The following is a 26,568-nucleotide window of genomic DNA, read 5'->3' as shown; positions in this document are numbered from 1 at the left end:
TTTCATACACTCAGTAAATTTAAGATATTCAAAATATAAGCATGTATGTTAAAGGCCAACAGGTTAAGCATATTACAACATAATTACATATCTATTTAAAACAGATGGACCTTGGACTTCAGGCTACCTAGACACAGGAAACTATGTTGCTTTGATAATGTTATTAATCAACTCTTCTACACAGCCAGAGTATCATGATGATGATTAGTGCTCATGATGACCTTAAGGTATTAAAATAAACCTAAATGCTGTCTGAGTCATCAAAAACGATAAAATTAGATTCAATATAAATTTAGTTACTCATATTTTCTAAAAATTTGTAAGCTAAGTATTACATATATGAAAATCTTCTATTAATCGACAGCTCCATTCTTTTACTATTAATGAACAGTAACCCTTAAAATAATAAAAGCCTGGTTAATTTAAGGTGAGATTTTTAACAATTTGATTTGGTTTTGGATTTCAAATGTAATTCGTTCTAGGCTACTCTTACATCATCGGTAATACATTTTATTAGGTTCATGGTCCCTCTGGGACTACAGTGCAAGCGAAGGGACCTTCTCTCCAGAGAAACACAATTGCCCATGAAATTGTAATTGCAACATTAACTAAAAGATTGGGAGTGAGAAACCTCTGCTTTACGCTACAGACCTGAAAATACGGTACAATTTATTTAAAAAGCTGATTGAAACTGAACTTTATAAAAGGCAGGTTCTTTAAAATAAAATTAACTACCTACTACGTCCCAGGAACTATTCTAAATATTATACATATATACCAACTTATTTCATCCAGTCAGTCCCTATGAGGTAAGAACTTTCATGTCCACTTTATGGATGATGAAACTGAGGCACAGGGTGCCTGGGTGGCTCAGTCTGTTAAGCGTCCGACTTTGGCTCAGGTCATGACCTCATGGTTTGTGGGTTCGAGCCCTTTGTCGGGCTCTGTGCTGACAGCCCGGAGCCTGGGGCCTGCTTTGGATTCTGTGTCTCCCTCTCTCTGCCCCTCCCCAGCTTGCTCATTCTCTCTCTCAAAAATGAATAAACATTAAAAAAAAAAGGAAACTGAGGCACAAAATGGGTAAATAATTGATCAAAGGTCACACCTAGAAAAGGCAGAGCCTAGATTTAAAGCCATGAAGCCAGACTCCAAAGCCCACACACTTAACTATCGCTACCTATAAAAGCGAGGTGTATATAATCATACAGGTTTGACAAATCTCAAAATACCAGAAGTCATAATCAGCACATTTAAGACTAAAAAGTTTAATCTTCCTTAGAAACACAGTTGAAAATAGGAAATGTGGATTAAGAAAGATAAACTGTTATACAATCCACAATTACCTAAAATCGGTTCCCTGGTAACAAAGGGAACCCAATCAGGACCATCTCTCTGCCTCATTAGAACTCCCAGAAATCTTGAACTATAAGGAATGCAAAATATTACTCATATTTAAAATTTTGGGGGGCACCTGGTGGCTCAGTTGGTTAAGCGTCCAACTTGAGCTCAGGTCTGATCTCACTGTTTATGCGTGCAAGACCCGCATCGGGCTCTGTGCTGACAGCTCAGATACTACAGCCTCCTTCGGATTCTGTGTCTCCCTCTCTCTCTGTCCCCTGCTCCCACTCTGTCTCTCTCTCTCTCTCTCAAAAACAAACAAATGTTAAAAAAAATTTTTTTTTAATTTTTTTTTGCCATTTCTTTCTTTTGCAGAAGCTTAGACAATAATCCTAAGAGAAAGCCAATTCACAGTATTTGTACCAAGGTCACTCTAACTCGACAAGACAGTGAAGTGAGCAGTTATCTCCAAGTTCAAGATTCCGTTATTCAGTACTTATCTAGGTGTGAGGAATCTCCAGATGCATCTGAATCACGCTGAGCAGCTAACTCTCCTGGATCCTGAAGTTATGTGTATCTATAAAGACTCCTCACAGATACCAACAGTGATCAGTCAACTGTCAAAAAAGATGAAAGCTAGACTTGGATGAAAGCTGAATTTTAGTCTGCTAAATAAAAATAGACCACGGGGCTAGGGAGCTTAGCAGCTTTTCGTCCACACCAGACTTGTACACGGAGTGACAGGGCTGAGGAAAAAGGCAACTCACCTGGATTCGTGATGTTGAGCAGTCGGCAGGAGTAAGGGTCTTCCCTGTCTTCCACGGGCACCTCGCAGCCACGAGCACCTATTATGAACTTGACAAGCACACTGAGAGAGACGTTGGCATTAACGTCAGATACTGATCTTTACTTTGCACACACACGTTTCTCACACCCATATCAGAGCTTTTGCTTTGAGACACAAGTATTTATGACGATTCATTCCAACTTTCCTTTTCTAGTCCAGCAAAAGAACCAGCAACCCAAAAGTCGCCAGCCACCAAGTGACTTCCGCGTAAGCCCTCTACTGTCGTGCTGTTTTAAAGCAAGTCTGAGTGTTTGGCCTGGCTGCCAGCAGACGCTCACACCAGTTATGAGCAACTACAGTAAAGCCAGTTTCTCATGCCCCGACCCACAAACATATCTCTGTCTGCAATCTTCTTGACTCGCTTCCTTCTATGTCAGAAGGTATCCCTTTTGCTCCAGATCAGTCTGTCTATGCAAGAGGAGGTCCTCTCCTACACCTTTCTTCGCCGGTTACCTGTACCGTGTGGTCCCTTCCCTACACATTATAAATACGATGAAGTGGTTTTTTTTTTTTTTAATTTTATTGTTTATTCATTTCTGACAGAGAGACAGCATTAGCAGGGGAAGGGCAGAGAGAGAGGGAGACACAGAATCCAAAGCAGGCTCCAGGCTCTGAGCTGTCAGCACAGAGCCCCACGTGGGGCTCCAACTCATGAACTATGACATTATGACCTGAGCCAAAGTTGGACGCTTAGCCGACTGAGCCACTCAGGTGCCCCAACGAAGTCTTGGTATTAATTTCTGTATACCTGCCATCCCTTCCTTGTCTCTACCCTTTCCTTTACAGTCCCACAAAGGAATTAACTAAAGTTGCAGGCTCTAATTTCTCATGTCCCACTCATTTTATAAAACAGAGATTCTAACTTCGATACCCAACACTTACACTGAGATGTTTACCCCAATGTAGCCACCGATTCGCTATTAAATCAACAGATGCTTTTCAACCCTTCAACCTGTGGTTCGATAGCGCTGGTCTCTGGACAGGGCTCTCTCCTCTCCGTTACACAGCCGGCTCAGTCCCCTCACTGGCTCTTCTTCCCCAGCTTGTCCGTTAGGGGAGATACTAAAGCGGGGCTTTGCCCTTGTCTCTTCTTGCTCTTTTTTGCTTGCTTTCCCTGGACACGGTTTACTCCTGAGGCTTCAACTGGCTTGAGAATGATTTCTGAATTAGCGTCTCTAGTTTGGACCCATCTTCTAAGTAAAAGATCCCTATATTCATTGGACGCCTTCACCTAGATGGCCTACAGGTGACAGGTGCTGGAGCCTGTGCCCACTGGCTTGAGAGAGCCAACCGCTAAATGTTTGGGAATTCTGTGGGCTGGTTATTAAGCCTGGCCTTTATTAAATTACATAAACTTACAATTAATACATTACATTAAAAACAAAGAAAATACCTGAGTTAATCATTTCTTAATTATTTCACTGTTATCTATGCTCTTGAGGTTATTTTTATCTATTCTATCCATGTGGTGGAAATATAATGGTGTGCTAATTAATACATACCTTCCCCAACTCTATGTTCAGAGATGTTGCATTAGTTACTTCAAAGTGGTCACGGTGAGAATATTTACACCATGGAAGGTAGCAAACACTACAAATAAGGGTTTTATTTATTGTTTTGTTGACTTTTAAGTGATGGGAAGGGGAAAAAAGTAAATGTTGGAGGAAAAGTTAATGCAGATTAAACTTAAAAATGTGCCATGTCTGTACAGATCAACGCAACAGGATAGAGAGCCCAGAAATAAACCCACAATTATATGGTCAATTAATCTATGACAAAGGAAGTGAGACCATCCAATGGGAAAAGACAGTCTCTTCAACAAATGGTGCTGGGAAAACTGGACAGCTACATGCAAAGGAATGGACTGGTCCACTTTCGTATACCATACACAAAAATAAACTCAAAATGGTTTAAGGCCTAAATGTGAGACCTGAAACCATAAAACTCCTAGAAGAAAACAAAGGCAGTAATTTCTCTGACATTGGCCATAGAAACATTTGTCTAGATATGTCTCCTCAGGCAAGGGAAACAAAAGCAAAATTAAACTACTGGGACTACACCAAAATAAAAAGCTTCGGCACCATGAAGGAAAAAATCAATGAAACTAAAAAAAGGCAACCTACTGAATGGGAGAAGATATTTGCAAATGACATATCCAATAAGGGGATAGTATTCAAAGTGTATAAAGAACTTACATAACTCAACACCAAAAAACCAAATAATCCAATTAAAAATAGTCAGAAGACATGAATAGACATTTTTCCAAAGAAGACATCCAGATGGCCAACAGACACATGAAAAGATGCTCAACATCACTCACCATACAGAAATGCAAATCAAAACTACAATGAGATATCACCTCGCACCTGTCAGAATGGCTAAAATCAAAAACACAAGAAACAAGTGTTGGCCAGGATGTGGAGAAAAAGGAACACTTGTGCGCTGTTGGTGGGAATGCGAACTGGTGCAGCCACTGTGTGGAGGGTCCTCAAAGAATTACAGATAGAATTACCATACGATCCAGTAATGCCACTATTGGCTATTTATCCAAAGAAAACAAAAACACTAATTTGAAAAGATATGTGCATCCCTATGTTTACCGCAGCCAGTATCAGTCCATGGAAACAACTCCAGTGCCACTGATAGATGAATGGATCAGGGAGATGTATAGATATACAATGCGATATCACTGAGCCATAAAAAAAGAATGAACTCTTGCCATGTGCAACAACATGGATGGATCTAGAGAGTATAATGCTAAGTGAAGTAAGCCAGAGAAAGACAAAACAGACTCTTAACTAGAGAAAACAAACTGGTGGTTACCAGAGGGAAGGTGGGGAGGGGGGACAGGTGAAATAGGTGAAGGGCACACTTATCATGGGGCGCCTGGGTGGCTCAGTCAGTTAAACATCCGACTCCTAGTTTCAGCTCAGGTCATGATCTCACAGTTGGTGAGTTTCAGCCCCGCATCGGTCTCTGTGCTGCTGGTGCGGAGCCGGCTTGGGATTCTCTCTCCTTCACTGCCCACCTCTCAAAATAAATAAATAAACTTAAAAAATTTTTTTTCTTTAAAAAAGAGCACGCTGCTCATAATGAGCACTGAGTACTGAATGGAACTGCTGAACCACTCTATCATACCCCTGAGATAACGTAACATTGTATGTTAATTATACTTGAATTAAAAATAAGTAAATAAAAATTAAAAGACAAAAGCTATGTGTTTGTAGCCATCCCACTGTGAATGGTACAAAAAACTGAGGAAATACTCTTCCACTGTCCAAAACCTATTATCCGATTCAGCAAAGAAGCTGGACTCCTACTGACTGAGAGTAAACTTCCGGCACATACCTCAGTCGTCACTTTAGTTTTACTCTTTAACTTAAAGGGAACGTTTATGTCAGAACTACACTCTTTCGTCAGTTGCAAGCGTATGTCAAGTCTAAAACAATAAAAGCATTCACAGGAGAATCTGCTGGCTACACGGCATTTGTAATAAAGAGTATCATACAAGTTATCCTGTCACTTGTGTGCTGTACACCCTTTATATCAACAAAACTTACAGGAAACATATACGTACACGCAAACACACTCGTTTCTCAGAGAGCCAGCTGGTAAACACTTACTGGCACACCACCGCCAGGAGCTACCACAAACTCAACATACCCACAGCGGACCTCGTTCCCGTGACACCTGCTCTTCTCATCTGGCATTTTTCGTGTCGACTGATGCTTTCACTATTCTCCATGTTGAAAGCCAGCAGTCCTCCTCCTCCTCCTCCCCCCACCTACTGACGTCATTTTCCTCGAAGGTCACGCTTCAGTTCAGCCCCTGGGCCTGTCCCCACGGCTGTTGTGCGTGACCCGGCCGCTGCCCACCCCTTGGTTCCACACCCGCCCTGCTCTCTTTACCTCACCAGCCCTGTCTCTCCGCCTCTCTTTCCTTCCCCAGCGCTTCACCTCACTCTTGCCCACAAGCCCCTACCCCACGTGCTCCAGTTACATGGAACTGTTTGGGGTTTCCCAAACACTCCAGGCTGTTTTCTATCTCTTTATATCACAGCACATATAACATTTTATTACACTATTACATCTACTTCCTTCCATTAAACTTCCCCATAAAGACCCAGGCTACACTGTGACTATCTTTATATTCTTCCACGAGCAGTACACTACCTCCGTGCAGAAGATACGTTGTGAAGTTGACAACTTATTTATTTTATTACAAAGGCTTGTAATTAAACAAGGTCCTGGAAATATATGTGGAGTCTGGCTCCTTCAGTGAAATGCAAGATTTGAAAGTAAGCCACAGAAATGCAAACACTTTCTGTTACTAATGGCCAATTAAGGCAGAGTACCATTTATAAACAACTAGCATTTAAAATAAGAGTGCAGGGGTGCCTAGGTGGTTCACTCGGTTGAGCGTCTGACTTCAGCTCATCACAGTTCGTGAGTTCGAGGCCCATGTCGGGCTCTGTGCTGACAGCTCAGAGCCTGGACCCTGCCTCGGATTCTGTGTCTCCCTCTCTCTCTGACCCTCCCCCGCTCATAAGCACTCTCCCTCTCCCTCTCCCTCAAAAATAAAAAGATTATAATAAAAGTATACACAGAAATAAATAAATTTGCTAATTAATTATATTTACCAAGTTAGTTTTTCAAAGCCATCTTAAATACTCTTACCAGATCCATAAACTTACTCTGCCCCAGGAAGGAGTTTGGGCTAATATCTATTTTTATAAAACAAATCACCAACCTACTAAATTTAAAGCAGGAATGCTATGATGACAAATTAATTACTGGTGAATATCTGAAGGTCAATTTTCCTCATGACATTTAGTTCTGAGTCATTCCCTCAATAGCTGTTGAGTGCCTTCCCCTGAGCCAAGTTAGGCTGCAGGTATCAGAAATACATCAGTGAAAAAAGCCAGTCCTTGTACTCATGAAACTACATTCTAACGGAGAAAGACAAACACTTTATATATATAAAGCTAAATATAATAAACATGTTAGTTGGTGATAAGTATTAGAAAAATAAAGTCAAGTAAGGGAAGATACAGAAAGGGGTTGGGTGCTATTTAATATGGGGCTGCTAAGGTGACATCTAATCTAAGCAGAGATCTGAAAAATCTGAGACCGGGGAACCATGAGGATATCCAGTGGAAGAGTGATAAAGACAGGGGAGATAGTAAGTGCAAAGGCCCTGAGGCAGAAGCACAATTAGTGTACTGAACCACGGTGATGGTGACCCCTGTAGGGGAAGTAGATCTAGATAAGGTCAAAGGCCACAGTAAAGACTTAGTATTTCACTGAGAAATCAATAGGAGGCATAGGAGCAGAAAACTGACACGATTTGACTAATTTTAAAAGAAGCACTCTGGCTGCTGTATGGAAAATAAAATACAGAGGATCAAAGGTAGATGCGGGAAATTCAGATAGAGGCTTCTGCAATCATCCAGGTGAGAGGCAGCGGTGGGCTGATGGTAAGAGGACTGGGGTGCCGAGAGCAGCGGTTAAGGTGATCAGAGGCTGGATTCTGGAGGTGACGTAAAGGTAGCACCAAGAGAAGATGCTGATGGGTTGGATGTGGCATGTGAGAGAAAGAAGAAATCGAGATAACAACATTTTATTTTTAAAACTTCTATTTTCCTGATGCCTCAACATCCTCACAAACAGGCTATGAGCATTGTGCTCAGGTGACCCGACGGCAGAGTGACAAGGCTGGTCCCTGCCAAGAGTTCTCCCTCTTGCCCTCTCCTGACTGACCTGGTGACATTCTTTTTTCTTTTTTTTGAATATTTATTTATTTTTGAGAGAGAGAGAGAGAAAGACAGAGAGGGAGGGAGGGAGGGAGGGAGAGAGGGAGGGGCAGAGAGAGGGAGGGAGACCAGAATCTGAAGCAGGCACCAGGCCCTGACGTGACAGCACAGAGCCTGACGCGGGGCTCAAACCCACACACTGTGAGATCATGACCTGAGCCAAAGTCGGGCACCCAACCGACTGAACCACCCAGGCGCCCTGACCTAGTGACATTTTAACACGACAATGAAATCCCTCTCACACTTTTTGCTTGTACTCCACAGTGACCCCCCATGAAGGCTTGTGCCCATGGGGCCCCACTCTCTATCGGTTCCTCACCTGCCTGGTCAAGCCTGCTTCCTGGACGCTCCTCCTGCATGGACCCCTGTGCAGCATACTGTGCCTCCCTCTCTAGAACTCGTGAGTATAATAAATCTAATTTCAGGGGAGCCTGGATGGCTCAGTCAGTTGAGCATCCGACTCTTCATTTTGGCGCAGGTCACGATCTCACGGTTTGTGAGTCCAAGCCCCACCTTGGGTTCCGTGTTAACAGCGCAGAGCCTGCTTAGGATTTCTCTCTCTCTGCCCCTCCCCAACTCATGCTCTCTCTCTCTCAAAATAAATAAGCTTAAAAAATTTTTTTAAAAAAGTCTTTCATTGTTATATTAAAAAAACAAATCTAATTTCATATGCCTCTCCCAGTGTAACTTCCGTGGTCATGCTGGAGTGATCCTTAATTAAATACCCATAAGGGGGACTTACTCCCTCATTTATTACACAATCACCAGGGTGTTTTGTCTGAGCAACTGGCAGAGAGGGGTCACTATTATTTTTTTTATGTTTATTTATTTAGAGAGAGAGACAGAGTGTGAGCAGGGGAGGGGCAGAGAGAGAGGAAGACACAGAATCCAAAGCAGGTTCCAGGCTCTAAGCTGTCAGCAGAGAGCCCGACACGGGGCTCAAACTCACAAACTGCGAGATCATGACCTCGGCAAGTCGGGTGCTCATCTGACTGAGCCCCGTAGGCACCCAGGGGTCATTATTCTCCGAGATGGGAAAGACTACGTAGGAAGTACAGGTTTTAGAGGAGGTTCTGATTAGTAGTGATGAGTCTGAGGCCTTTCATTTGCCAGGTAATGGGTTCTATTATCACCGAAATCATGAATGAAAGAAACTGGTCTTAAAAAGAATGAAAGCTGCTATGCATAAGATAGGAAATCTGCAAATGTTCACTGCCGATGATAAGAAAATTCTGCAGTTGTATAGCTACTCAGTCCCAAACATGCCAGCTTCATGCAATCCTGAGACAGCTTTTGAGAACTGGTCATCACCTCAGTGGCCTCACATGACTAAGAGTCCAACCTCCCACACTTCTCTTCCACTAGCCTCTCACTCTGTCACTTCCGAGGCTGGTCTCCCTGAGAAGACGAAGGGCTTGGGCTCCTAACCAATAACTAAGCCATCTAATATCAACAGATGTGCTACCAAAGGTCAACCCTGGAAGGGTAGTCAGGAAAAAGAGCATGGCATACCACACACACTGCAGATCACACAACTAAAAAAGACCACAGAACAGAAAAAAACTAAGTGCGTCTCTGGGAAGTTAGCGAAAAGCATATTCACACACAAACTTGTCTCAGCAGAGAACTCTTCTGGACTAGAACCTTTCACAAATTACTGTTCTAAATCAAAGCAGAAACAAAGCAAAATAAAACAAACTAGGTATCTATAAATAGCAGGTATGTTAACCAATGAATATAGTCTCCCCCAACTATCTTTTGGCTAAGAGCCTCAGTTAAATTTACTTTTGTGGGACACCTGGGTGACTCAGTCAGTTAAGTGTCCGACTTCGGCTCAGGTCATGATCTCGTGGTTCATGAGTTCGAGCCCCGCGTCGGGCTTTCTGTCAATGCGGAGCTCCTTGGGATCCTCTGCCTCCCTCTCTCTCTGCCCCTCCCTTGCTCATGTGCACATTTGCTCTGTCTCTCAAAACTAAATAAACAGTAAGAAAAATTTCCTTTCGTGACTCAGTTACATGGAGGGAAGGCAAAATGAAATGGCCATTTCTCCCAGGGAGAAAGGCCACAGGCCTAAATTAGCATCTCTGACCATCACCAAAGAAGTTTTTCACAACTCTTACTCAGTAAATCGGGCAAGGTGCCGACTAAGCAGACCTACCGTTGACTTAACGATGGATGTTGCATTAGATGCTTCAGCCAGGTGCTTCTTATCACATTTCGAAGTTCATGGTTATGGCGAGCTGACAACACACCAACTACGACATCATAGTGACTAGATTTCCACGGAGGAAATAAGGCCAATTGATCTAGAAATAAGCAACAATGAATTAGAAATGTCCTGTGTCAATTACTAAGTTCAGCACATAACATAAAAATTTTATTACAGAACGTATGTTCATACATGTAGAAAATACAAAGGAATACAAAGAAAAAAATTTTTTTTTAAATGTTTATTTATTTTTGAGAGAGAGCGTGAGCAGGGGAGGGATTGAGAGAGAGGGAGACACAGAATCCAAAGAGGTTCCAGGCTCTGAGCTGTCAGCACAGAGCCCGATGTGGGGTTCGAACTGGGGAACCGTGACATCATGACCTGAGCTGCAGTTGGGCGCTTAACCGAATGAGCCACCCAGGCACCCCAAAGAAAAATTTAAAAAGCACCCAGAGATGTACCATCCAGATAACCACTCATAACACTTTTGGTGCAGTCTTTTTGTCTTCCACACACATGGATGTACTTATGCTCACATAAGTACATAAATTCTTTAAAACTAACAAGATGTTCATGGTGAGAATTGGTTTGGAAAGACGTGAGAATCGGTCTGGAAAGGCGCCATGGCATAAATCACGCAAGAGTCGGCAGTAAGAGTCTGTTAGGCCACAGGCAGAATCCTGGCTCTTTTTTATGACCTACAAAAGTTATTTAACTTCTTTCTTTTTTTATTACAGATTGTATTTTTTAATTTTTTTAAGTAATCTCTACTCCCAATGTTGGGACTCGAACTCATGACCCTGCGATAACAAGTCTCGTGTTCCAGTGAATGAGCCAACCAGGCACCCTGAAAAGTTAATTAACTTCTTGAGCCTCAGTTTCCCTAACAACAAAGGGGTACAGTAACTCTCATGGAAGTGTTGTAAAAATTAAATGAGATAATGTGTATAAAGGTCCTGGTTTGGTACCCAAATAGTAGGCACTCAACAGCAACCAAAAGCAACAACCACAACAAATATGTGCTTTCAAAGGTGAAAGCCTACGTTACCATCAGTTAATAACTTTGGGAAACGAATGCTGGAAGGTATCAGAACCCTTATTAACACCAATAAATTCCACAGCCGGCAGACCTTGTATCACTTGCTAAATATTCCAAAGAATCAAAGAGGAAGGCAATTATTTCCAGTGAGGCAAAAAACAATCAAGTGAGAAGTCATGCAAACGGCTCATTTTTTACTGCTGTAAGGTCTGATGGGCAGGATTACGTTAAAAACAAAAAAAAAACAAAAAAACAAAAAAAAACACCAAAAACCAAAAACTGTCCTTAGAAAGAAGACAGCAGGGAAAGATCCTTTGTTTTTTGTCACCAGTTTCAACGCTGGAGAGTTACAAGCTCATATATAGCTCTGATGAGGGATCCATTCTATCTCTTCCTCCAATGGTGGGAACTGATCCAAAATGTTTCCAAAAACAAATTCTTGAAGGCCAGAGATCTTTACTGTATGAAGTGCAATGTTTTTATATGCCATAGGACCTAGGTATTTAGTCAAAAGTCAACAAAAACATAATACTATTTTTTCAAAGGACCAATTAAAATAATATAAAGAAAATCTGGGGGACAGACAACAGGATACTTTAAGGATATTACCTTGAAACAGTTCTAGGAATACAAGAATTTTTGTGTAGATACCTTATTTTCCACAATAGATATAGGTTTCTAAAAAAAAAAAATCAATCTAAATGGAATAAAGATACTTGTTATTTTAGCCCACTGTGAATCCTGTAGTGAAACGAATTCTTTTTTAAAGGCAAGAATTTATCTTTATGTAAATCCAAATCTTCCTAGACCAGCTTGCTTATAATGGACATTTACTGAACACCTATAATATACACCTATATGTACAGGGTATCATTTTTTTTTTTAATTTTTTAAGTTTATTTATTTTTGAGAGAGAGAGAGAGTGAAGGAGGGAGGGGCAGAGAGAGGGAGAAAGAGAATACTAAGTAGATTCTGTGCTGTCAGCGCTGAGCCCAATACCATGAACTGTGTGTGAGATCACGGCCTGAGCCAAAATCAAGAGTCAGATGCTTAACTGAATGAGCCACCCAGAAGCCCCCAGAGTATCATATTAATGCTCACAACCCCATGAGGTAGGTGGGGCTGGCTCCTTATTAAACGGAGAAGAGGCACAGAGAACTCAGTAACTTCTGCTAAGTCAAACAACTAGTAAACGGCTAGGCTAAGGTTTAATCCCAGGCAATTTAACCCCATTCTTTTTCATTTAAAAATTTTTTTAATGTTTTTATTTATATTTGAGAGAAAGAGAGAGAGACACAGAGAGAGAGAGACAGAGCACAAGCGGGGGAGGGGCAGAAAGAGGGAGACACAGAATCCAAAGCAAGCTCCAGGCTCTGAGTTGTCAGCACAGAGCTTAACGCGGGGCTCAAAGTCATGAACTGCGAGATCGTGACCTGGGCCAAAGTCTGACTTTTAAAAAAACAATTTTTTTTTAATGTTTATTTATTTTTGACATGGAAAGAGAGAGAGAGACAGAAAGAGAGAGACAGAGCATGAGTGGGGGACTGGCAGAGAGGAGGGAGACACAATCTGAAGCAGGCTCCAGGCTCCAAACTGTCAGCACAGAGCCTGATGCGGGGCTCGAACTGACAAACCGCGAGATCATGACCTGAGCCGAAGTCAGACGCTCAACCGACTGAGCCACCCAGGCACCCCAACTCCATTCTTTATCACTGTTCTATTAACAACACAGCTTGATGTAGCTCATCTGAGACTAAATTCTGATCCTGTATTTGTAACACCAGTTCAAGCGGTGAATTAATGATAAGCAGATCACTGGAAATTCCGGTTAGCATGTTAATTTTTAAAAATTCATGGCCCAGGAACATTCTTTCTCAGATACGTGTAACCGTACACTGGAAGTTGTACCTACTGCTGGAACTAACTCTAAATGAGTCTGAATGTGGAGAACAGTTTAAACGCTTGTGCAAAATTGGCAATGATATCCCATTTCACCCCCTACTTTTTCAGAGAAATATTGATGGTAAGTACATTTTAGTGACAGAAATGAGGTGAATTTAGTAACCAGACGTAACTGACATTGATTCCACAACCAACAAGCAGCATGGGATTGATAACAAGGTATTTAAATCCCTTTTGCCTCGGTTTCCTAACTGGAAAAAAACTGATACCAAAAACTCTTTGGTGAGTCTATTTCATCTGTTTCAATATGTCTTCCGGAAAGATTAAAAGCTAAGGAAGAGCAAAATCACATTTAACCTAAACGCCTCATTTACCTGACTTCATCAGAAAACAAGGTTGTTGCACAAAAGTAAAATCATAAAGTCACTAAAACAACCCTTTACATGCCAAATACTGCTGCCTCATTTTTGGTAGATAATAAATCTTAGAGAAATGGATTACCTAAAACATAATTTCACCTGTTCTTGGTGGAAAAGTCTTCATGAAAAATTTCTCCAATCTGTCCCTTGCTCATTAACTCTACCCTTGCTTCGATTCAGAATCTGATCTTTCACTGGACCATGACAGGGGCATCTACCCAGTGAGCACTGAGTACCGTACGGAAGTGCTGAATCACTGCGTGCTACACCTGAAACTAATGTAACACTGTATATATGTTAACTACACTGGAATTAAAAAAAAAAAAAAAGATAATTGGGAAATCTCGAACACTAGATACTGGAAGGCATCATTAATTTTCCTAATTGTGATGATGGTTTTGCAGTCATGTTTTTTTTTTAACATCTATCTCTAGAGATAATATACTAAGATATTTACGGAGAGAATAAGTTATCTGTGATTTGCTTCCAAATAAACCTGTGGGAAGAACTGGGTAGGAGTGTTTGTGAAAAATATTTAACTGTAGGTGTATGAGTACATATTAATAGTTATAATCTTCTACTTCTGGGTATGTCTTAAACTTTTCATAATAAAAACTTAAAATATTGAAAAAGAAAAAAAAGCCCAAGAAACTCCAGGGCTATCCTAACAGCTTATTCCTGGTTTCTTCCTATAAGGCCAAACAAGATTTTTCTAAAAATAAATAAGTAAATAATAAAGATAACCATGTGGCAGGTGAAAATCCCATGGCTTCTGGTTGCAAATTACTTTTTGATCTCTCTGCCACTGCCAATCCTCTCTGCTTCTAATCCAGGTCTAAGCTGCTTGTGTTGAACTGCTTTCGTTCACATGCATTTCTCCCTTCCTAGCAGAAGAGAAGTACACAGGAGATTTTGGCCTTTTAAAAAAGCTTCTACTTCCTGGTGCGCCTGGGTGGCTCAGTCAGTTAAGCGTCCGACTTTGGTTCAGGTCATGATCTCCCGGTTTGTGAGTTTGAGCCCCGAGTCGGGCTCTGTGCTGACAGCTCCGAGCCTGGAACCTGCTTTGGATTCTGTGTCTCCCTCTGTCTCTGCCCTTCCCCCACTCATGCTCTTTCTCTCGCAAATAATAAACATTAAAAAAATGTTTTTTAAAACCTTCTACTCCCAGATATATTGAAAAATAGGTTTCTAAAGATTCAACCAAAAACCTGTTAGAAATAATAAACCAATTCAGTAAAGTTGCAAGATATACAATCTACAAAAATCAGTGGCACTTCTATATACTAATAACGAACTATCAAAGAAAAGAAATTAAGAAAGGAATCCTACTGGGGCGCCTGGATGGCTCAGTCAGTTAAGAGTCATAAAACTGATTTCAGCTCAGGTTATGATCCTGTGGTTTGTGAGTCCCAGCCTCACATCAGGCTCCATGCTGACAGTGTGGAGTCTGCTTGCTGTTCTCTCTCTCCGTCCTTCTCCTGCTCTCGTGTTCTGTCTCTCTCAAAATAAATAAATTTAAAAAATTCTAGGGGCGCCTGGGTGGCGCAGTCGGTTGAGCGTCCGACTTCAGCCAGGTCACGATCTCACGGTCCATGAGTTCGAGCCCCGCGTCGGGCTCTGGGCTGATGGCTCAGAGCCTGGAGCCTGTTTCTGATTCTGTGTCTCCCTCTCTCTCTGCCCCTCCCCCGTTCATGCTCTGTCTCTCTCTGTCCCAAAAATAAATAAACGTTGAAAAAAAAAAATTCTAAAAGAAACCAATTCTATTTACAATAGAATCACAAAGAATAAAATACCCAGGAATAAATTTAAACAAGAAGGTCAAAGACCTGCACACTGAAAGCTACAAGACACTGATGAAAGAAACTAAAGTACACAGAAAATCAATGGAATGCTATTCTGTGCTCACAGGTTGGAAGAATTTTTACATGTCCACACTACCCAAAGCAATCTATAGATTCAAAGCAATCCCTATCAAAATTCCAATGGCCCTTTTCACAGAAATATAACAATCCTAACGTTTGTATGGAACCACAAAAGACCTTAAATAGCCAAACCAATCTTGGGGAAGAACAAAGCTGGAGGCATCGTGCAGTATAAGCTATTCTAAGAGGGATGATTATAGCAATACAAGCCTACCTCACCAAACAAGAAAAATCTCAAATAAATAATCTAACCTTATACCTAAAGAAGCTAGAAGAAGAACAAAATCCAAGGCCAATAAAAAGAAGGAAATAATAAAGATCAGAGCAGAAATAAATGCTATACAGACTAGGGGCACCTGGGTGGCTCAGCTGGTTAAGTATCCGACTCCTGATCTCAGCTCAGGTCTTGATCTCAGGGTCATGAGTTCAAGCCGTGCCTTGGTCTCTGTGCTGGGTGTGAAGCATACTTAAAAAAAAAAAAAAAAAGATATACAGACTAAGAAAACAATGGAACAGATCAATGAAACCAGGTGCTGGTTTCATTTGAAAACATGAACAAAATTGATAAACCTTTAGCTAGACTCATCAAAAAAGGGAGAAAAGACTCAAAATAAATACTATCAGAAATGAAGGAGGAGAAACAGCAACCAACACCACAGATATACAAAGGATTATAGGAACATATAAGGTTACTTGCCAACAAATCAGACAACCTAGAAGAAACGGGTAATTTCCTAGAAACATACAACCTTCCAAAACTGAATCAGTAAGAAAAAGAAAACTGAACAGACTGATTACTAGCAATGAAATTGAATCAGTAACCCAAAAACCAACAAAGTCCAGGACCAGATGGCTTCACAGGTAAATTCAAACAAACATTTAAAGACAAGTTAATATCTATTCCTCTCAAATACTCCAAAAATTGGAGGAAAGAAAACTTTCAAAATTATTCCACAAGACCAGCATTACTTCGATACCAAAACCAGATAAAGACACTACAAAAAAAGAAAGCTACAGACCAATGTCTCTGATGAACACAGACGCAAAAAATGTCAACAAAATATCAGCAAACCGACAATACAACAATACATTAAAAAAATCTTTCACCACGACCAAGTGGGATTTATTCCAGGGATGCAAGAGTGGGTCAGTATTTGCAAATCAAATCAACACGACTGAAAGATATATGCAACCCTATGTTTATTGCTGCATGATATTTACAGCAGCCAGGATACAGAAGCAGTCTGAGTGTCCATCCATAGATGAATGAAGATGTGCTATATATACACAATGGAATGTTACTCAGCCATAAAGGATGAGATCTTGCCATGTGTGACAACACGGATGGACCAAGAGGGTATAATGCTAAGTGAAATAAGTCAGAGAAAGATGAATACCACATGCTTTCACTCATGTTTGGAATTTAAGAAACAAATGATGAAACAAAGAAAAAAAGAGACCAATGAAAAAGTAGACTTTTTTTTAAATGTTTATTTTTGAGAGAGAGAGAATGAGAGACAGAGAATGCCAGTAGGGGAGGGGTAGAGAGAGAAGGGGACAGAGGATTAGAAGCAGGCTCTGCACTGACAGCAGAGAGCCTGACGTGGGGCTCGAATTCATGAACCATGACCTGAGCTGAAGTTGGGCGCTCAACCAACTGAGCCACCCAGGTGCCCCAGACCAGACTCTTAAATACGGCCAACAAACTGGTGGTTGCCAGAAGGGAGGTGGAACTGGAAAACAAAAAACTGGAGGCATTACACTCCCTGGTTTCAAACTGTATTACAGAGATACAGTAACCAAAACAGTATGGTTTTGGCATAAAAACTGACACACAGATCAATGGAATAGAGAGCCCAGGAGTAAACCCACAATTATACGGTCAATTAATCTACAAAGGAGGCAAGACTATACAATAGAGAAAGGAGTCTCTTTAATAGATGGTGTTGGGAAAATCGGACAGCCACATGCAAAAGAACGACACGGGACCACTACTTTGTACTATACACAATATCAACTCAAAATGGATCAAAGACTTGAACATAAGACCTGATACCATAAAACTCCTAGAATGAAACGTAGGTGGTAAGCTGCTTGACACTGGTTTTGTGGATGAGTTTTTGGATTTGACACCAAAACCAAATGCAACAAAAGCAAAAGTAAACATCAAACTAAAAAGCTTCTGCACAGCAAAGGAAACCATCAACAAAATGAAAAGGCAGTCTACGAATGGGAGAAAATATTTGCAAACCATGGGTCTGATAAGGGGTTAATACTGAAAATATGTAAAAAAACAAAACAAAACAAAACTCTTACAATTCAATAACAAAAAACCCAAGTGGTCCAATTGAAAAATAGGCAGAAGATCTGAATAGACATATCTCCAAAGACAACATACAGATGGCCAACAGGTACATGAAAAGATGGCCGACATAACTCACCACCAGGGAAATGCAAATCAAAACCAAATGAAATACCACCTCACACCTGTCAGAACGGCTAGTATCAAAAAGACAAGAAACAACAAGTGTTGGTAACAAAGTGTAGAAAAAGGTTCCTGCACCATCAGTGGGACTATAAGATGTTGTAACCATTGTATTAAGCAGCATGGAGGTTCCTCAAAAAATTAAAAATAGAACTACTACACGATCCAGTAATTCCACTTCTGGGTATTTATCCGAAGGAAACGAAAACAGTCACTGGAGAAGGTACCTGCACCCCCACGTTCACTGCAGCACTGTTTACGACGGCCAAGACATGGAAATAACCTGCGTTCGCTGACAGATATGAATGGATAAAGAAAATGTGTTCTATATAAATACAGCGGAATATGGGGCGCCTGGGTGGCGCAGTCGGTTAAGCGTCCGACTTCAGCCAGGTCACGATCTCGCGGTCCGGGAGTTCGAGCCCCGCGTCGGGCTCTGGGCTGATGGCTCGGAGCCTGGAGCCTGTTTCCGATGCTGTGTCTCCCTCTCTCTCTGCCCCTCCCCCGTTCATGCTCTGTTTCTCTCTGTCCCAAAAATAAATAAAAAAGTTGAAAAAAAATTAAAAAAAAATAAATACAGCGGAATATTATTTGCCATAAAAAGAAGGAAATCTTGCCATTTCTGACCATGTGGACAGACTTTGAGGGTGTTACGCTAAGTGAACCAAGTAAGACAAAGAAAAAGTACGGTCTCACTTAAAATTTTTTTTTTAATGTTTATTATCGAGAGACAGAGAGACACAGAGCATGAACAGGGGAGGGGCCAAGAGATGGAGAGACATAGAATCTGAAGCAGGCTCCAGGCTCTGAGCTGTCAGCACAGAACCCCACGCGGGGCTCAAACTCACAAATCGCAAGATCATGACCTGAGCCGAAGTCGGACGCTTAACTGACTAAACTACCCAGGTGCCCCAGTACGGTCTTACTTTAAAAAAAAAAAAAAAAAAAAAAAAGGGGGCGCCTGGGTGGCGCAGTCGGTTAAGCGTCCAACTTCAGCCAGGTCACGATCTCGCGGTCCGTGAGTTCGAGCCCCGCGTCGGGCTCTGGGCTGATGGCTCAGAGCCTGGAGCCTGTTTCCGATTCTGTGTCTCCCTCTCTCTCTGCCCCTCCCCCGTTCATGCTCTGTCTCTCTCTGTCCCAAAAATAAATAAACGTTGAAAAAAAAAAAAGGTTTATTTTTGAGAGAGAGCGAGCATGGGGGAGGGGCAGAGAGAGAGTGTCCCAAGCAGGCTCCATGGTGTCAGTGCAGAGCCCGATGGTGGGCTCCATCTCACGAACTGTGAGATCATGACCTGAGCTGAGATCGGGTGTTAACCAACTGAGCCACCCTGGGGGCCCTGGACTCACTTTTATGTAGAATCTTAACAACATAAAACACTGAACTCATATATAGAGAGAGAACAGATGGGTGGGGGTGGGGGGTGGCTAAAATGGGTGAAGGTGGTCAAAAGGTACAAACTTTTAGTTAAGAAAATAAAGAAGTCATGGGATGTAATATACACCTTGTTGCTACACTTGATAATAATGCTGTAATGCATACTTAAAAGTTGCTAAGATAAGAGAGTACATCTTAAAGCTCTCATCACAAGAAAAAAATTGTAACTGTGTGGTGATGGACGTATACTGGACGTATTGTGTTCCTTCTGCAATATATACACATACTGAATCAATGTCATACACCTGAAACTCATGTAGTAGGTCAATTATATCTCAATTAAAATAACAGGTTTCTTCTATCACATAACAGCAATGTAAATCAGTCCAAAAGACTTGTGAGTACTGCTTTCCCCGGCAGAAAACCCACAGTGGATGCTCAATGAATACCTGTGACAGAATGCCCAAGTTCCTAACGCCCTTGAGCAATGCTGGCCTCTGCACTTTCAGCACCCTCTGCTATATGTTGCAAGTGCCCTGTTTGATTCTGGTGTCTGAAGACAGGAAAAGAAGAAATGAAAACCTAAGAAGTAAACATGATACAACAAGACACAAAGATAATTCAGAGATAAAATGCGAGTAGCCAACAAACCTACGATAAAGTGTTCAATTTCACTCGGAATCAAGTTTGAATGAGAGCAATAAAATACCATTTTTTGCCTACATTCAGACCGACAAACATCTTCTTAAATAATACCTCAACAATTGGTATGTCAAGGAAGTGGTGAGAGTCATTTCAAGGAAATGGCTCCTCTCCTCCATCGCTGCTGGAATGTAATTTGGTCATCTTTTTCAGGACAATTTGCCAATACACAGGAAATACCTCAGAACTGTATAACTTCTGCCCAGCAATTCCATGTCTAAGAACTTATTTTTAGAAATAATCAGCGACGGCGGGGGGCGCCTGGGTGGCTCAGTTGGTTAAGTATGACTTTGGCTCAGGTCATGATCTCACTGCTCGTGAGTTCGAGCCCCGTGTCGGGCTCTGTGCTGACAACTTGGAGACTGGAGCCTGCTTCGGATTTTGTGTCTCCCTCTCTTTCTGCCCCTCCCCCGCTCGCGCTCTCTCTGAAATAAATAAACCTGAAAAAAAATGAAAAAAAAAAAAAAACCAGCGATGCACTAAAAGATCTCTATTCATCACAGTATCATTTATCAACAGTGAAAAAGTTCAAAATACATACATCCAGGAATAAGGGATTAAATTACAGTGTATCTATATGCCAGAATATTACGCAGCCACTAAAATGATGTCGTAGAATTACGTTATACGGTTCTTCACCATATTAAGTAGATTGTAAGAACTATGTACACACAGTGTGGTCCCATTTATATAAAGCCCCAAAACGGGCAAATATCTGCCATCTGAGATCAGGGGAGTGGTTACCACTCTTGATAGTGACGGAAGAGAGCATGAAGGGAGCTTCCGGCGTGCTGTCTTAGCTGGCTGTATTCAGCTTATGAAACTAGATCAAGCTACACATTTACACGCACTTTTCTGAACGTATATGATACATCAACACGATTTTTAAAAAATACTAATTTCCCTCAAACATGCACTGTAAGTATGTGCATTCAAAAACTGTAATATAGATCATTTTTCCTGTTTTTTAAAAATAATTCCAATTTTTCTACAAAGAACTTGTTGTGCTTCTATAAGACAAAATTTTAAATCATAGGGTCATCACGGAAGGTGATTACATGATCTATAGGTGACAAAATCATGCACACTTCCCAGTTTTATTCTCTTGATTCATTCCTCCCAATTACTAAGCACTTCTCCTACATTCACTCTTCTAGATGGTAGATATATAGCAACAAACAAATCTTCATGTCAGGAATCATTCAAACCCCACACAATCTCCCTGAGGACAACAACATTTCTCTTCTCTAGTATGTAATATATCCTGAGGGTCTGGCAATCTGCTAGGCTCTGCACTTGGGAGTGGACATCCAAAAGTTTATTAGACCAAGGGAGGTTGACCTCAAAAAACTGTTTAAAACAGGCCCAAGGATTCTTTTTTTTTTTTTTTTAATGTTTATTTCTTTTTGAGAGAGAGAGAGAGAGAGAGAGAGAGCGAGAGAGAGAGAGCATGCACGAGCAGGGGAGGGACAAAAAGAGAGGGAGCTACAGAATCCAAAAAAAGCAGGCTCCAGGCTCTGAGCTGTCAGCACAGAGCCTGACACGGGACTTGAACTCACGAACTGAACCATGAGATCATGACCTGAACCGAAGTCGGACGCTCACCCCAGTGAGCTACCCAGGTGCCCCTAGGCCCAAGGATTCCTAAGAATCAAACCAAAATTTCTGTTCTCACATGTACCCTCTCAGACGAATCAATCACAGATTGATCACAAATAAGCAGAAATCCTGAAAATGAGGGAAACGGAAGTTCATCACCGATCTACTGATGAAGACAATCAGCATGCTCTCGCCAATTTCAGAAACCTCCCCAAACACCTCACTAGCACAAGAACCAGCCACCACTCTCCTACTCCTCCTCTTTACAATTCATGGGAGTGTTTACTATGAATCAGGCACTTTTCTGGGTGTTTTACTAACTGAGCCTTCACAATAACCCTATGAGATCATCATTTTATAAATAAGGACACCAAAGCACGGAGACAAGATTAACATAAAGGGATAATTTTGGATGAACCAGCGCTAGGCAAGCTTGCAAAGCAAGCGCACTTTGTCTTTGGCCTTCTACTGGCTCCATGTCTGTTTCAGTTCGACAGACTGTGAGGACCTCGGAGCAGGGACTGTGCGTCTAGAACCGTCCCTAGCACTCCAAGCGACATGCTTCTTTCCTTTCTCTTTGGTTTCTTTCTCTCCAAACATCCCAGAAAGAGGAGGCTTCTTTTGTCTCATCATTTTTCTAAATTTGCTGTTAAATAATTCTTGCTAAGGCATTACCCCAAACGAATTATGTTTATTAGATATACCCTGTATCTATATTCTCCAGTCCAGTGTCTCTGTCTCCAGTTTCCTCATCACCCCTAGGCGTGCTGCATTTCACAACGGACCTGCTTCCTCTTCAATAGTTGGTGACCATATTTCAGGTGTCTAACGTGAGCCACTATGTTAAAAAAAGTACCAGGTACTAACAGGACTCCCTCACTTAGTTGAGGACTCCCTGCCTCAACTAAGAAGTGTCCCCTGACCTATTTAAAACAGCAGTATACCATTCTCTAGCCTCTGACACTGCTTTATTTTTGTCATCCCACTTATCAGTATCCCCTATGATATTTACTAATTATTTTCTATGTTCTATCTCCCCTTCTAATTTGTAAACCGCACGACAGCAGGGACTTGATCTGGATTACTGTTGTAATGCCACACCTACAACAGGGGTGGGCACAGAGTAGGCTCTCAGATATTTGCTCGATCGACTACAAATCAGAGGTTCTTTTTTAATATTCAGGGAAGGTAAATCTCCCTTTAAAAAAATACTGCCACAGGATGCCTGGGTGGCTCAGTCGGTTGAGTTGGTTGAGCAGCCGACAGGCTCAGGTCATGATGTCACGGCTCAGGAGTTCCAGCCCCGCATTGGGCTCACGGCCTGCTTCAGATCCTCTGTCTCCCCGTCTCTGTCCCTCCCCTGCTTGTGCTCGCTTTCTCTCAAAAATAAACATTTAAAAAAATACTTTATAAAAAAAATACTGCCACAACTTAATGAGACTGAAGACAAAGAGGCAGAAAAGAGAACAAAAACAAATCCTGAAACATTAATTTGCTGGAGGAAACAAAATCTTGGGTTTTCTCTCTCACTTTAGGCTTAAGGTATAAGAGCTGAAATGTAAAAATGTTCAAATGTTTCAGTTTGAGCATGGTGGTAACACGATGGGAATAGGAGCCGCAGGAAATTTTAGCAATCCATAGGCTTCTACTGTCTTTGGTTTTGAAAAGTTAGGAGTCCTTCAGGTTTCATTTAGATTAAAACGCCTAATTTACCATCTAACCAGAGGCACAATATCCATCTAAAGTCAAAGTTAATTTATATAACTAGTACTGATTTCTTCACCTACAGCCTGCTCCTTTTCATGGCCTACATCCTAGTTTCCTAATCTAGCTTAGTCAAACTTCACAGCAGATAAGCAAGCGCATCATCCAAACACTACAGGGACAGGAAAAACTTCACTAAACTAAGAAACTGCCAGGCTGGCCTACTAAGTTTAAAGCTTGACGGGGTGCCTGGGTGGCCCAGTCAGTTAAGTGTGGGACTCTTGATTTCGGCTCAGGTCATGATCTCACAGTTCGTGGGTTTGAGCCCTGGGTGATGATGGCATGGAGTCTGCTGGAGATCCGTTCTCTCTCTCTCTCTCTCTCTCTCTCTCTCTAGATCTCTGCCTCTCCCCTGCTCGCATGCTCTATCGCTCTCAAAATAAATAAATAAACTTAAAAAAAAAAAAGGCTTGAAAGCCGACTTTTTGCTTGTTTCTTGCACCCCAAAAGACTACTAAGGTCATAAGTATCCTAAGAATGCTCTGCAAGTAAATTCTAGTCGTGCTCCCTCATCATACAAAAAAGGAAAGAAACTTGTATAACACAAACCTAACAGATGTTACAAAGTATTTTATATCTATCGCACCCTTTCCTTAGATCAGTTTAAAAACCCTAAACCAACCAACCAAAAAACCCCAACCTGTTAACAGGTAAAATGCCCTATAACAACTTTATTTTCCTTAAATAATTTGAACAGTATTTTAATTCTATTCAGGTCACACAAACAGCTTTTTCAAAAAGCTTGTGGTTCGCCCAGTAGGAAAAGATTCTAAGAGACTGTTACCAGAATAAACAACCCCAATTCCAACAACGAGATTGCTTTGAGGATTGCCCAATTAGTTTCTATGCTTTCTACTAAAAAGTTAAGGCACAGACCCGTCTCAGAATTGCAAATACTCAATTCTAATTCTTTAAACTTTTGGATAAGAAAACAGCTGTTTTGGGGAGAAGTGGTAAGGAAAAAAACTCCCCAAGTAGTTAGAACACAAGACAACTATTACCTCAGTTTAAAAACAGCCTTCTAGGTTTCTTTCTACGTCCTAAGGCAAGCCCTTAAAAAAGAAGACAAGATAAAAAAGGAAACCCATTAACAAAAAAGGGTGGTAAAACCCTTTAACAAAAAAAGCCCACTGGGTCCCAACTACGGACAAAGCACTCGATTGGGCTGCGAAATGATCAAGACTTCACTCCCCTGGGAGAGTAAGCTTTAGAACAAGTGGACATGATCGCTAGAGAATTTTCTATGTTCACGTATACTTCATTAGTAGGCTTTGCGAGCCAAACTCACAGAAACAATTCCTCTCGTATCCATGCCCTATTTCACGTCCAGATTTGTTTCACCGACTTGCATCATAGTTTTCAAAGAAAACAAAACGGAGTATACTCTTAAGGCAAAGTTCCCGTGAAAAGCAAGACCCAGCCTTTTCAGACACGCACAGGCATCGCCCATGACACTAAGACCTCCAAGTCTAGACCGAGTTAAGTCCAACAGCTTGGGGAGGGAGCAGGCAGCCTGGCACCCGAGCCCGGGCGCACGCAGCCGCCGCCTGCGGCTGAAGGACACAAGGTTTTGCTCCCAGGGCCAGCGGGCAGGAGGCGGACAACTCCGACCAGGCCTGGGGGACAGACGAAGGACTCGCGGTGGCGGTGCCCATAAAGGAAAGCGGGAGGTGAGAAGCGGCGGGGACACGCACCGAGAAACGCGCCCTCAAGTTTGCCCGATTCAACGCCCCGAGGATGAAAAGAGCCATTTGTCTCGTGTGGGGACGGTCGCGTTCGGCCCGTCCCCCCCTTGGGGGGCTCCCGGCGGGGCTCCGCGGAGGAAGCCGCCCGGGGGGGGGGGCTCGGGGTCGGCCTCCCGCCCCTCGCGGCCTCTCGGCCCGCAGGGCCCCAGGACCTCACCTGCGGGGCCGGCCCCGGAGGCGCGGGCGGGCGGCGGGGAGCGCAGCCGCAGCCAGAGGTGCAGCGCGGCCCCGAGCACACACGGGCACAGCAGCACCAGCCAGTTTCGCATTGGCCGCCCCCGCCGGCTCCACCTCGCGCCCCCGCCGCGCGCCGGGCTCTCCCGCGTCCCGGCGGAGAGGGAGGGGACCGGCGAAGAGAAAGGCCGGGGGGCGGCGGCCGACGCACGCGCGACCACTCTGGGCACGCCTGCCCTCGCGCCCGCCGCCGTCCAGACTCCTGGCGGCTCCGGCCCCGCGCCTCAGGTTCCTCCAACCGCGGGCGGCGCCGGCTCAGCCGGCCAGGCCCCGCCCCCTCCGCTTGGCCTACCCCCCCCCCCGGGCCCGCCCACCTTTCGTCTCACTCGCCCCGCCCCCTTCCCGCGTCCCCTCCCGCGCCTGCAGGCCAGTCGGGAGCTGAAGTCCCGCTCTGGGCCCAGGCAGGGGGCGCACCCCAGTGATCCAGAGGCTCGGAAACCACATTTCCCATAACCACGTGCACTTGCTTCCGTCACTCGGCGGTCGCGGAGACGAAGCGCGAAGCCCCACAGGGAGCATGCGCATCCCTTCTCAGCGCCTACTGCCCCCCGACGGCCGAGGGGAGGCGGTGCCGGTCGCCCCTGTGCTCAGAGGCTGACTGACAGCACCGGCCGAAGGAAACAGCTGCCGAGGCGAAGGCTCCCGGCTGCCTCGGATTTAAAGATCTGCGTGACGCTAGGTTTAGATCACGCGGAGCTCCACTGTGCGAATGCTGACCTTCCCTGGGAGTTGGGATCCTGCCCGAGAGCAAGCCGAGGCGGTCCGAGGCGTGTGTCTTCAGCGGTGAATCATCCATCAAGTGCTAGTGCTGGTGCGCTGTGTACCCGGCTCCTTGCCCGGCCCTGTCCTCCGGGAGCTCTGGTTGGGGCCGCACCCCGGGGTCCAGCTGTGGGGCAGGACAGCTACGGTCCAGTAGGAGGTGAAATTCCCCGTGCTCCAGATTCAGACGGGGGAGTGGGGCAAGGCGGCCCCTCCCCCAGGACGGAGCCGTGGGGCGGACCGCGCGGGTCCCGTGGGAAGGATCCGAGCAGTCCTCCTCGGAGACCGGGCCCTGCCCGGCGTCGTGCAGCGCGGCCCCGGGGGCAGGAACCCCCGAGCCCGCGCTGGGACAGACACGCGAGGGCTCTCGGTTGAGGCGCGAGGCAGTCGGGTCGCACGTGCTACAAAGGGGAGGGA

The 26,568-nt window shown here is 43.4% G+C and overlaps 1 protein-coding gene across 4 annotated transcripts in view; it reads right to left on the bottom strand.

Annotated features, from left to right (window-relative positions):
- The window catches only part of B3GALNT2 (beta-1,3-N-acetylgalactosaminyltransferase 2), a 61,564-nt gene extending 35,209 nt beyond the window's left edge, over positions 1-26,355 (bottom strand). For 2 of the 4 annotated variants that reach the window (XM_023240378.2, XM_023240379.2), the window contains exons 1-3: positions 25,316-25,643; positions 10,156-10,303; positions 2,106-2,206 (exon numbers count right to left, since the gene is read on the bottom strand). In XM_023240378.2, the coding sequence (XP_023096146.1) occupies positions 2,106-2,206; positions 10,156-10,303; positions 25,316-25,427 (361 nt within the window). In that variant the 5' untranslated portion in view covers positions 25,428-25,643. Of the gene's footprint in view, positions 1-2,105; positions 2,207-10,155; positions 10,304-25,315; positions 25,645-26,109 lie in introns of those variants that run through there. The other 2 variants (XM_023240380.2, XM_023240381.2) reach the window with 2 other exon arrangements.
- Between the last annotated feature and the right edge of the window lie 213 nt (positions 26,356-26,568).

This window comes from Felis catus, chromosome D2 (genome assembly GCF_018350175.1).
Source record: "Felis catus isolate Fca126 chromosome D2, F.catus_Fca126_mat1.0, whole genome shotgun sequence".
In the NCBI taxonomy this organism is placed as follows: Eukaryota; Metazoa; Chordata; class Mammalia; order Carnivora; family Felidae; genus Felis; species Felis catus.
Note: the sequence above shows the minus strand (reverse complement) of the source record. Positions and strands in the feature narration are given on the sequence as shown.